The 13,518-nt window shown below is 44.2% G+C and overlaps 2 protein-coding genes across 2 annotated transcripts in view; both read right to left on the bottom strand.

Annotated features, from left to right (window-relative positions):
- LOC122364631 (trichohyalin-like) overlaps positions 1-13,518 on the bottom strand; it is a 65,894-nt gene that overhangs the window by 39,116 nt on the left and 13,260 nt on the right. The gene's annotated exons all lie outside the window — the stretch shown is intronic.
- On the bottom strand, positions 245-2,763 carry LOC122364633. Its single transcript, XM_043335206.1, has 2 exons — positions 1,884-2,763; positions 245-636 (listed from the first exon to the last, which is right to left on the bottom strand). The coding sequence occupies exons 1-2, from the start codon at positions 2,701-2,703 to the stop codon at positions 479-481; spliced, it is 978 nt and encodes a 325-aa protein (XP_043191141.1). The 5' UTR covers positions 2,704-2,763; the 3' UTR covers positions 245-478.

Below are 13,518 nucleotides of genomic sequence, written 5' to 3'. Positions count from 1 at the left end.
GTCCTGTTCGTCCAGCTGGCTGTCCCATGTAAGCTGCTGTCTCCATAGACCCTGCATCAACAGCTTTGCCTGCAGCATAAACGGCGACAGCAGACCGAGCGGGTCGTATACCGCTGCTATTGCCTTCAGAATTCCCCGTTTCGTCGTTGGGAGATTTCGTTTCTTCGGAACGTTTAGACCGATCGTGTCCTGTTCTGTGTCCCAGATCAGGCCGAGCACGCGCTCAAGAGAGAGCGAAGTGAATGCGTCCAATTCGGAACGAGCCCTATCGGTCGGCTGAACAGATTCCATCACCTCTCTTGAGTTGCTTGTCCATTTTCGCAGGGTGAACCCGCCTGTGGAGACGAGCTTGGTGACGGTGTGAAGTAGGTCGGCAGCACTCTTAGGACTTTCTGCTGAGGCCACGTAGTCGTCCATGTAGAACTGCTTTGCAATGTCAGATGCTGAGTGCTTGTTGAGTCCGACTTCTACTTGACTTTCAATCACCTTTCGTAACGCGTAGGGGGCGATCGCAGGAGAGCACTTTGCGCCAAAAATGGCGACATTCATTTCGTATGTGTCTGGAGGTCGGCCACACTCCAAGTCCCTCCAGAGAAAGCTGAGGGCTGGTCGATCGCTCTGCTGGATGCGCACTTGATGGAACATTTGATCGATGTCCCCGACTATAGCCACCGACTTCTCGCGAAAACGCATCAGAATAGCCGGAAGCTCTTGAAGAAGGTCTGGGCCAGTTAGCAGCTCGTCATTCAGCGAAGTTCCATTGAACTCTGCGGACGCGTCGAACACAACTCTTATCTTCCCGGGCTTGTTCTGATTAAAGACGGCATGATGAGGAAGGTACCACCTTTTAGGGTTGGCTTTGGCTGCCTCGTCTTGTCCCAGCTTACGAGCATGCCCGAGAGAGACATAATTGTCGATGGCTTGTTTGTATCCCTTCGCCTTGTCAGGGTTACTTCGAAGTGACTTTTCAGTTCGTTCCAGGCGACGGAGTGCGCCGATGCGATTCTCCGGCAGCGACACTTCGTCCTTTTTCCACAGGAGACCACATTCAAAGTGGCCATCGTCTTGAAGCCTGGTCGTGTCTTCGAGTATTCGAATGGCTCGTCTGTCTTCGTGCGAAGTCTCTTTCTTCAAGTCGTGTGAGGTACCGAATGAGTCCGTTTTCCACCAGTTCTGCAGCAGCTCGTTCAGCTCGTCTTCCTGAGAGGTGCTGCGGTGGATGTGCATCACATGGTGCTGATCAGTCGGAGTCAAGCTGGCGATGGAGCCAGTCTGAGCCCAACCGAAATGCGTTTTGATGGCGACTGGCTGGCCTGCTTTCCCGACACGTACTTCTTTCTGGAGAATCGCTTCGGTAACATTGGCTCCAAGAAGCACTTCTACTTGGTCTGCGCCAACATCGGCTATGTCCAGCCCGTTCAAATGAAGCCACTTCGAGCGCGCGGAGGAGCTCAGCTGGGGTACCGGAACGTTCAGTCTTGGCACCGTCCATACTTCATTTACAGTCACTGAGCGTGTCTCCGAATCCTCCGCCAGTGCGGTGAGCTTCACCGATGTCTTCATGGCCATCCGCTGCGGTCCGCTGCCTTCCACGTTGCTCAGCGATAGAGGCCGAACTTCACCAGTCAGCTGCAACTTCTCAGCCAGCCGGTTGGTACACAGTGAGGTCTGAGCCCCCGAATCGAGAATAGCGAACGTGTCGACGTAAGTATTGTCTCCGTGAACCCTAACCGGCACTATCTGAAGCAGGGTCATTTCATCCTTCCGTGGAGTTGTAGCCGCGACTGTCCTACGAGTTGAACCATCAGTCTTAGAAGGGAAGACTCTGCTGCTGCCGTGAAGAAGGCGATGATGTCTTCCCCGGCAGTTTTCTTCTTCACATGTCTCTACCGATGGACAGTGTCGCGACCGATGTCCTAGTTTCAGGCACAGAAAGCAGCGAGCACTTTCACCGATAAACTTTGCTCGTTCTCCTTTTGACAGCTGCAGAAACGAAGGGCACACGGACAGCTCGTGTGACTCTCCGCAGCTACAGTGTGGCGCGTCCTGCTCGTGCGGAGGTCTGGCGCGCTTTATGCTGGCCTTCGGTGCCGTGGTCAAGGTTGCTGGAGCTGAAGGTGTTCTTAGGAGGCTCTTGGAGCGGTCACTCTTGTAGCGAGTCGTTCTGTCGTAGTCCGTGGGCTTGGCTGGGAGGGCCGTGACGATGCGAACTTGTTGGCTCAGCCAGCTGTCGAAGTCCCTTAGACCAGGTCGTTTTGGCTCCATTTCCACGATTTGACGCCCCCATTCTCTTTTCAGCTCGTTCGGTAGTTTCAGCACGACCCGACGAAGGTTTTCGGTGCTGTTGAGGTCACCTTCGAACCCCATAGTTTCAAGAACTTTGACCGCGCAGCGGACGACAGCATGGAATCTTTCCAGCGCCGTCGGGTCCAGCTCTTTCATGGGTGGTGTGCAGAAGACGGCAGAAAGATTGGCATTTACGATGTCCTGTTCCTTTCCAAATCTCTCCATGAGCGTTTCTAAGGCTACAGGATACAGCGCACCATCATACAGCATTCCTTCGACTGTCTGCTTGGCCAGCCCCGTGACAGAAGACTGAAGATGGGCGAGTTTTTCTGCGTCGGACAAACACTGCTGGTCGTGTATGAGCGTTTTAAACAGCCCGATCCATTGTGGCCATTCAGTTGCCTTCCCGCTAAACATTGGTAGTTTGATCTGGGGAACACTTCGATGATGGCCGCCCGGTGGGTACTGCCCTGCTGACGTCATAACTTGCGGTTTGTTTGCCACCTCGGAAATCCAGGATGTTGCAGAAGCAGTCCGTCTTGGATTTAAATTTTGAACCTGCCGTTCCTTCGGTGCGTGCTCTTCTGTTTGATCTTGTTGGTTAGCCATGGTGCTCGTCGGCCGGTCCGGTTTCTGCGCCGTCAAACATTCGGTTACTGGACCGTCTATTGGGGCTGCGGCACCTTCGTCGTTCATCTCGATCACACTCGATTGCTGGTGTCTTTGGTTTTCAGCTTCTTCTCCGTCGAAGTCATTTATTCTTTCCCATTGCAGCTCGTCCTCAGCTGCCTGGCGTAAATCGGCCTCCTTTGCGGCCAATTCTGCAGCGTCCCTCGCTTCAGCCAGACGCATCTTTCTTCTCGCCTCTTCCTCAGCCAGGCGCACTTTCCTCGTTGCCTCTTCCAGAGCTCTTTCCTCTTGTGTGCGCCGTTCTAGCTGCTGCGCCTGCAGCCGTTTCAGACAGGCATTAATTTGGACTTCTTTAGATGCTGTAGAGTGGTTTGACGTACTTGACGCTTGAGATCGTATGCTTGAGCCCGCCCTTCGCGAGCTCGCTTCGGAGGGTGCGTCGCTCTTACGTGCCATTAAGTACGACGTGATTTTGTCACCAACTGATTTATAACGCTCCTCCACCTCTTCCATGTAGCGTTCTGATATTCTTATATCTTCATTGTCATCTTCGAGTCCGCTTATATACGCATCGTTTGCTTCAGCCACGTTGTCTAAAGCCTCTCCGATCCTTTCGAGTAGACCTTGCAGTTGCGTTCTGCTTCCGTTTGATGCGATAATGGTTTCGGCTACATTACAGAGTCTCGCAAATGCTCCCTTCTTCCTGGCTCGTAACTTCTTCTCAGCCGTCTCCATGATAAGGGCTACAATTTACTTTAACTGTAACAGTGCGAGATAGATGCTAGCGAGTAAAGTAGGTCATCCTTACGTTACAATGAATTCGGGGTCAATGGCAATCGATGACAAAAGCACACGACAAAAGGATCGATTCTTATCGATCCGGCCCGGAGGACCATTAATTGTTGTCGTTACAACAATCACGAATGTTGAGTTAATGAATACATTACGTTAAATGCGAAAAATTCCCATATTACGAATACGAAAAGCGAAGGGAAACGAATCGTCGTAATGCACTCAAAAAAACTGTATTTTTCGTCGAAACCCGTCGGAACGCTCAGTAAAATCATAAATAAAATATTAACGTTCCTCGTGCGCTCCAATCGCTGTCGCCTTTCGTTGCGTCGGCGACAACATGTATTTATGTAGGTGTGTTTATGTTGGTATGCGTGTAACTGTGTAGGTGGAGTTGTGTGCTTTTGTATGTGTGCTCTCGCTATCATGAGTAAATCTGCTATAGCACATAATACAAAGAAATTCGCTTTTAACGGAGAATGTGCCTCAATGATTTCCATTTTTGCTCAAACCTGTCAATCTGATTATTAATGCGACTTGCAAGGTACTCTTTTTGAATTTCGTTTTTAATTGCTATCACCAAATGTTCTACACTCGGCTTCTCACTGTTATTACGTGCTTTAAATATTACTGCTTTGGTGATTGTTATTATAAGTACTTGTAATGAGTCCTTATTTTGAAGAAAGAACCATGACTGAACGTCATTTGGAAAGGTTAAGTTATATTTCGTGTTATGAAAACTTGCTGTGTTTTGCATGAATGTTTGGGTTACTGAACAGTACCAAAACAAATGTATTATTGTTTCTGGTTCTTGCTTGCAAAAAGTGCAGGATTCCGTGTTCGATATTTTTATTTTATGTAAGAAAGTATTCGTGCTTATTATTCTGTTGATTATTCGATAATGAAGATATGATAAATACACAGATTTTGTAGCTGTTTTTATTTGCCACATACTTCCTACTTGGAAGCATCCAATGTCGCGGATCCATTTTTGCTTTAATTTGTCACTCGATGCTTTATATTTATCCCCTAAGGCCTTTAATAAAGGTAGACTGCCACCTTTTTTTCACAAAACGGTTTTCACTAGAGCTGAGCCACCTATGTCCCAGACTGAAGTCGGTTTTCCGAAATTCGAACCCGTTTGCGAGAAATCGAAGACCAAAGTTCAGTTTGATGCCATTTTTTTAGTCCAAGAAAACCGACATCTCTACTGTTTATCGATAACTTTGAAACATGAATTTTCTTATCTTTTGGTAAATATATGTCAAAACTGTGATTGTTTCGAGATCAGAGAAGAATTTTGGAGTGTCAAAATAAAAGTTAAACTTATATATTCAGTAGTTCATTTTTCCAAAAAAGTGTGGGAAATGGGGTTTAACATGGGCCAGACCCATTCCAAATGAGCCATGATTTTTTAAATGTTTTACGAACTTAAATGCAAAATAAATTAAACATGGCCAATTTCTTATGAAATCATATATTAGTAAATCATAAAATACCTTACTTTTTCAAATAAAATGTAATAATCTTATGACCTTGAAGTCTAGTGATGTGTAAACATTGTCGCTAGACATTAACCGATTGATAATTGTATGATAATCGACATTTTTTTTCGCGATTCACGTGATGATACTTTGTCAGGTGAATTCTAAAATTTTGTTTTGTCCAGGGAATAAATCATAGGCCGATCTGAGAAAACTTTTTGAAGGTGGCAGTCTTCCTTTAATAATGTGTATATGAACTTATTGACTTTTGGTTTACTCAGTACTATTTGTGTCCTGTACGGTATGTTTGGTCTTTGGAGTAATACATTGTTTGCTGTTCTTACTTCGTGGGGAAGACTTCGAATTAAGGATTCATAGCATAGGAATGACATTGAGATACGATATTTTGTTTTTATTTCTTCCCTTGTCAGAAGATTCCCTGTATCTGAGTTAAAAAGATCACCGATAAAGCTAAGCCCTTGTTTTTCCCACGACGAAACCGTGGATGTTCTAAATTTCGTGTAATCTGAAAACCAAATTGGCTCTGTAAGTATTTTGTTTGGTTCCATGTCAAGTGCTTTATTGAATTGAATTAATGCGTCAATAACATCACGCCAGAATGCATTATATATGCGAGTTTTTGCATTTGTTAGCTTTGCCGTGCCATACATTAGAAGTTTGTAAGGATCGATATGTTCGTTTTTTGAAATCGCTGTAAAAGCAGATTCGTTTGTGAGTCGTTTAATCCATGCTATCTTCAAGGTATGTATGAATGTGTTAACGTCAACCATCTGGAGTCCATCTGAATTGTAACCCTGGATTAATTTAATTCTTTTAACACGATCTGGCTTACCATTCCATAGAAAGTCATAAAACATACTTTCTATTTTTTTGATAAATAATTTAGACGGGTTCGGTAAAGCCATTAATATATGTACAAGTTTTGCAAGCAGCAATATTTTATTACCGTAATCTTGCCTATTGGGGTAAGGTAGCGTCTTTTCCACTGTTTAATTTCGGTTTCTAGTGATGCTATTTTCAATGCGAGATTTTGATCGGTTATGTTGGTAACGTCCCGAGTGAATCGTATCCCTAATATTTTAATTTCATCTACAAACTTTATTTGGTGTGCTATACTATTGTTTGGAAATTGTGGTGGAGCTACTGGACTGAGCAACAGACATGACGTTTTATTCCAGTTGAGCTTCAGACCAGATTGGGACGAGAAATAATTTAGTTCTTCAGTTGCGCCTACAAGTGAGCGCTCAGATCCATCGAGGAACAGGATAGTGTCGTCTGCGTATTGGCTGATGCGAACTTCTGTATGCGTAGTTATAGCAACTCCTGATATTTTATGTGAATTTATTATTTGTTGGGCTAAAATTTCTACCGCTATATTAAATAGATATCCTGATGCTGGGTCTCCTTGTCGAATTCCTCTTTGTATGTAGATTTTCTCGCCTAGAAAGCCATTGAGTAATATTCGAGAAAAGTTTTGTTGATTTAAATACAGGTTATTAATAATATTTATAAATTTTATTCCGAAGTTCATATTTTTCAAGACAACTCTCATGTAATCCCAAGATATAGTTTCAAAGGCGGCCTCAAAATCTGCAGCTAATATTTGGTACTCTTTATTTTGGTACTTATTGCAAGCTATAATATCATATACTAATTTTGTATTCTCTCCAATATATCGTCCCTTTATGTAAGCCGATTGCGTGGGACTTATTATGCTACTTATCACTTGTTTAAACCTGTTTGCTATTGCCGTGGAAATAATTTTATAATCAACATTCAACAAGGATATCGGTCGCCATCCCTGTAACACATGGTTTGATTTTCCACTTTTCGGTATTAAAGTAATGATGCTTTCACGATGTGTTGGTATTGTGGAGTTTTTGTCATGACACTCATTAAATGCGCGAAGTAATAAAGTTCCTAATGGTTCCCAGAAACAACGGAAGAAATCTACTGTAAATCCGTTGCTGCCAGGGGTTTTTCCTTTTTTCATACTATTGAGGGATGTTGTTAATTCTTGAAGTGTTATATTTTTTTCTAGCAACCCTTTTTCGCGATCCGATAGGGCATTTTTAACGTTCTTTTGAATAAAGGATGGATTCGTCTCATTGTCCTTCCTGCGTTGATATTTATTTTGCAGGGTTTGGGTGAAAAGGGATAATACTAGGGTTACCCGCGTGCTCCGCAACGCGAAGGGGGGATTTTTTGACCCGTGGGTATTGGGTTGGTCTGTGTCGATTTGGTTGGTAGATATCCATTTCGTTCGATTGCTTTTTGACGGCCAAGCATTTTGTAAGAAAACTAAAAGATACATCGCATCGAGGTGCCCGTGTCGTATTATCATGCGTTCTACTTTAGAATGATTCGAAAACTGGCGTGAAGTCTTTTGAGGGCCATCGATGAATTTCGCTAAAAATGACAATGTAATGGTTTGGAACATTTACATTTTTAAGGATACTGTTGCTAATCATGCAAAAATGAAGAGTGAATATTGGACAGAATTAAATGCTCTATCCAATGGTACCATATTCAATTGCCAAAGGTATCAGGTTATGCAGCAAACCCGGTGTGATTAATAAAGTGGCACAAAATTGACAAACACCATTTTCTCTAGCGATTTGTACCACCTTGGCGTCGATCAATTAGCTATTCACAATTTTTATATGAGAGGCGGTACCTTTCTCTTGCAAATAGGCGTTGATTCAATTCGCTCCATTTGACGGTCACCTAAAAATAAAATTAATTCCAAAATCCCTCAAAAACCGCAATTTTTCAAATAAAAGTGCCCTCTCCGGTGCACGTGGCGCGTGCTATCCTCTGCATTGCACACCATTCAATAGCCCGTTCAATTCTGTACACGATGCTGTTTTCCCCGTGCCGGTCGGACCCCTGGTCACCAAGATATTGCACGTGAACTGGACCCGTGTCGGCCAAAATTAGCCGTTTGCGCCCGATTTCGCACGCCGATTTATACATGTAAAGTCTATGACGCGAATTTGCACTTTTTGAGCACGCGCCACGCGCTCCCTATCAATCCGATCCAGCTGAGACCCCTCAAAGGCACGTCGCGCATCCTTGATCTATAAGTTGTGCAAATTTCACCGGGCTAGGTGCAACGGTCTGGCCTGTAGTCCACGCAAAGCACCACCAAGTCGGGACCTCGGTAACGGACAGACGCACCCTCCTCAAATAGTAATATAGATATTATTTTGTTTTGTTATTGTTTTATTTTCATGTTGTATATATTGTATTGTCTTTTTAACAGCGTTCCTTTTTTCTAAGGACAAAAAGTATTTTGAGCTTCTTTCTCCTTCTTCGTGCCATTGTGTTCTAGACCGCACTATTAACCCATCTATGTATGGTTTCCTATGTTCCTCAAGATCTTCTTGAGTTTTGCGTAAATGATTTGCATTATCATCGCATTTATCTCTGTTAAATGCTTGATGAGCTAACTGAATCTTATTATTTAGGTCCTCTTCTTTTTGTCTTCTTTTGCGTGCTTTTCTTTTGCAATACTTTATAGAAAAGTATGTATAAATAACCTTATGCTCATTCTTTGCACTTTTTGTTGAAATTGAATAATTAAACAAAATCATTGATATATTTCGGCTTGCGCCATCTTCAGAATGTACAGAAACAATTGTCGACACAAACAAACAAAATTCGATTCCATCAATCAATAAATCGTGCAGCGCTTCAATCAGCTCCTTGATGAGAGAATAATTTCATATATACATGGCTCTCGAAATAACGATGCGCCGTCCATGATATCTACGATACATGTACAATATACAACACACAAGATCAATATACAATATACAAAATAACAACATAGAATCTGCATGAATCATCACATTGTTTGGCGCAGCCTAAATCAACGGCACAATCAGACAGTAGTTGTCACAATCAATTAGTGGATATGTACAATATAGTTATGTGGGGGTGTACGATGGACGCTGCAGAAGTGGCCAGGATGAAGTTTGGGTGTTCAAACATGGTTTTTGGTTCCTTATTTCCACTGATTCGGATATTTTTAAATCAGCGACGTCTTTACACACTCTTTCAATGGAGATTTTGAATGACGATGATGTGATTGTACATGATGGGTGTCTTTGGGTAACGTGATCCCCAAGAGGGGTGTTTTTTGCCTTGTTCTTAGCGTCACGAAAGTGTTCATTGAATCTGTCACGGATGCGCCTTTTTGTTTCGCCAATGTAAATAGTACTTTCATTGAGTATCATTCAATCGATGATACTCACCTCTCCAAATTCAAAGTATCAGCCTATGACGTACATGAGATATATCGACGACATTCTCGGTATTTGGACACACGGACCGGACAAACTAGACGAATACTTCCGATTCCTCAACGACTTTCACCCAGCCCTAAAGTTCACGATAGAGAGGACCGACCAAACTCCAAACAGATGCATACCATACCTTGACACCATGATCAGAGTGAAAGAAGACGGCTCTTACAGCACTGAGCTCTACATCAAACCTATGACAGCCCCCATCATCATTCACTACACGTCAGCACACCCGATGCAATGCAAACGCTCTGTACTACACTCTCAGCTTCTACGCGCCAAACGACTAGGTTCTGATAGACAAGCACAAGAACGGGGCATGGGACTCATGGAATCACTGTTCAGACACAATGGATACCCGAACAGACTCATTCAAAGCACTAAACACAAAATCATGTATCACAGACAAAGATCAAAAAGACGAAACACTAAACAACGAGACACCGACACGACTTACATATCTCTCCCCTACATAGACGAGACCCTTGCACGACGAGTCAACGGGGTAGTGCGCTCATGTGGCGTACAGGCACGTATCGCGTGGACCAGTGGGAAAACGGTGGCCAAACACATCGTGAGGTCAGCGCTGGAAAGCCCCCCGTGCCCTGCTGGTGCCAAACGCTGTGCCACATGCGAAGCAGGGCTCCCAGGCCGCTGTCACATCAAAAATGCCGTCTACAAAATTACATGTAATCTTTGTGACAATGAAAGTACTATTTACATTGGCGAAACAAAAAGGCGCATCCGTGACAGATTCAATGAACACTTTCGTGACGCTAAGAACAAGGCAAAAAACACCCCTCTTGGGGATCACGTTACCCAAAGACACCCATCATGTACAATCACATCATCGTCATTCAAAATCTCCATTGAAAGAGTGTGTAAAGACGTCGCTGATTTAAAAATATCCGAATCAGTGGAAATAAGGAACCAAAAACCATGTTTGAACACCCAAACTTCATCCTGGCCACTTCTGCAGCGTCCATCGTACACCCCCACATAACTATATTGTACATATCCACTAATTGATTGTGACAACTACTGTCTGATTGTGCCGTTGATTTAGGCTGCGCCAAACAATGTGATGATTCATGCAGATTCTATGTTGTTATTTTGTATATTGTATATTGATCTTGTGTGTTGTATATTGTACATGTATCGTAGATATCATGGACGGCGCATCGTTATTTCGAGAGCCATGTATATATGAAATTATTCTCTCATCAAGGAGCTGATTGAAGCGCTGCACGATTTATTGATTGATGGAATCGAATTTTGTTTGTTTGTGTCGACAATTGTTTCTGTACATTCTGAAGATGGCGCAAGCCGAAATATATCAATGATTTTGTTTAATTATTCAATTTCAACAAAAAAGTGCAAAGAATGAGCATAAGGTTATTTATACATACTTTTCTACTTATGATGATGCTCAAAGATGCCATTGCTCGCCTACAACAACTTGAACAAGATTTTAACCGCAGAGAAGCATTGGTGCGTATTGTGATCAACGCAGACAAACAAGCAAAGACGAACGAACGAATCCGATTCCTTCTTGAATGTAAACGTGCAGCAGTGTATCCAAGATTTATCACCCAGAGCGTACGCAATATAGCGTATGTATTCAAGAACAACAAGACTGTAGAAAAGCGTCGCAAAAACTTCTGCAGACAACTTCTTAGCGAGTCGATCAAAGATGCCTTCCGAACTCAAGCTTTCAGACATCGAGAAGCAAGGCGTCTTGATCGGGAAGCAGCTTCACACGAGCATTACGACCTTACACGTCACCTAGCTAGACAGGTGTATGAAGACACCTCACGGACTTCAGCCAGCACGCATGGTAAGAAGTTTCTCACCTTGCGGCAAGAAATCAGCATCAGTGACACCTCCACTGTGAAACGAAGGACGAGCCCTGATCGAGAGAGAAGCGACGCCAGTGACCTCAACCGGACGGCGTACACCAACCAAAACGACGAAGATGGGACGATTGGAGCCGGCCACGAACGATCGACATCGAGAAGACCGACAAGAACCAGGAGCAAGAACTACAAGAACCAGAACCAGCGACGACCGCCAGAAGAAAACGACCGTCTGGTCAGCACTGACCTGCAAACGCCTCCGTCGACCTCACCAGTGGCCCCAGGAACCGAGGAGCTGTGGTTTGATTGCCGCAGTGACCCGATGCCACACCTGCATCCGACCTGCAGAGACACTACAGTAACATCTGCGCGTGATACCGTAACGCCTGGAGGTAAGAACTTCCCTCTGCAAAACTCCAACTCCACCCGTGATAACGTAAAACCAGCGATACTTGGCGAGATCACAAGCCTCTTGTCGACCTCCCCAGTAAACGGTTGTTCGAGTCTATTGCCCGGTGGCTGCGTGGGCACTGAACCTCTCGAAAAGTGGTATGATTGCTTGTCAGATGTGATACAGCTGCAGGCTGACCAAAGACTAGCCAGCGACTCAGGGGACGATACAAAAATGTGCGCCTTGCGTGTAGCCCCGGATGCTGACGGGGATATCTGGCATGACTGTCTTGGAGAAAGCGATTTCAATGATATCGACTGTGTGAATAGCACCCGTGACCAAACAGGACCCACCCGCAGAAAGTCTTATCCCTCCAGCACAGCCCCTGATCCATTCAGTAATCGCGATAAGTTTGTTAACATGACCGATAAGATGCTTCCCGACCAGCTGGTAGATTTGCTTAGCAAGGGCCCTAATTTCGCTCTCACACGATCAGTGAACAGGAACGTGATCAAAGAAGTAGAGATCGGCCTTGAGAGGGGTGTTTTTGCCTTGCGTTGGAAAAAGCATATTGAAAAAAGAAAGTCAAACCTGCATCCTAGTGCCAACAGTTCTGAGTCAGATAACGGTACTGTAGCATCAAATACGGATCAGCAAGATGAAGGTGATTCAAATACCCCTGAACCAGACATCGACCTTGACCCAGACCTGACCCAGGGAGCAAAACACAAACTGAAATTGACACCAAAGTTTAGCGAAACTGACACTCGGGCGGCACCTTTCGCTGACAGCAGCACAGAGAAGTCATTCAAAGTTCTCAAGCAAAAAGTCATGACCATCTACAAAAATCACAAAACTACATCAGAGCCCAACCATGGGCCTCATGACAGTAAAATGTTAAAACAGCTGGGCGAGGATCCAGATATCATAGTAAAACGTTCAGACAAGTGTAAGAGCCTGGTACTGCTATCAAAAAACGAATACTTACAAAAAGCAGAAAAAATAACCAAAGAATATGAAAGCGTGCCTAAAAATCCTACTACTAAATTGGAAGCTCAAACAAAAAGACTTATCAAAGATACGTTAGCAAACAAGGTACCCGACAAAGTCATCAAAAGCGTAATGCCCTCCGGAAGTCGTACAGCTGAGCTCTATGGTCTCCCAAAAACACATAAGCCAGACGCACCACTCAGACCTATCGTCTCAGCATGCGGAGACCCCCTGGACAAGTTAGCATGGCTTCTGGAAAGGATAATTACGCAGCTACTGACCTTTGTGCCGGCCCATTTGACAAACACAGACGACTATCTAGACAGACTACGGACCCAGTTTCCCCAAGGACTGCCAAAAGATTGTATAGTGTTTTCAGTTGACGTGACCAACCTCTACGGAAATATTCCCACCCACGAGGCAATCACAGCTACCTTGAATCTTATGAACAGACACTTGGACGATATTGACACTTGTGGACTCACTGTAAAGGACATCGACTCCCTCCTTAGACATTGTCTCAGCAACAACTACATTCGATTTGGTCAAAAATACTTCAAACAGACAGAGGGAGTGGCGATGGGATCCAGGATCGCCCCACCGCTAGCCATTATGTTCATGGACGCAGTAGAATCGATGATACTCACCTCTCCAAATTCAAAGTATCAGCCTATGACGTACATGAGATATATCGACGACATTCTCGGTATTTGGACACACGGACCGGACAAACTAGACGAATACTTCCGATTCCTCAA

Source organism: Amphibalanus amphitrite, unplaced genomic scaffold (assembly GCF_019059575.1).
Source record: "Amphibalanus amphitrite isolate SeventyFive unplaced genomic scaffold, NRLGWU_Aamphi_draft 000687F_arrow, whole genome shotgun sequence".
Taxonomy (NCBI): domain Eukaryota; kingdom Metazoa; phylum Arthropoda; class Thecostraca; order Balanomorpha; family Balanidae; genus Amphibalanus; species Amphibalanus amphitrite.
The sequence above is the reverse complement of the archived record's forward strand: the minus strand, read 5'-3'. Positions and strand labels throughout refer to the sequence as shown.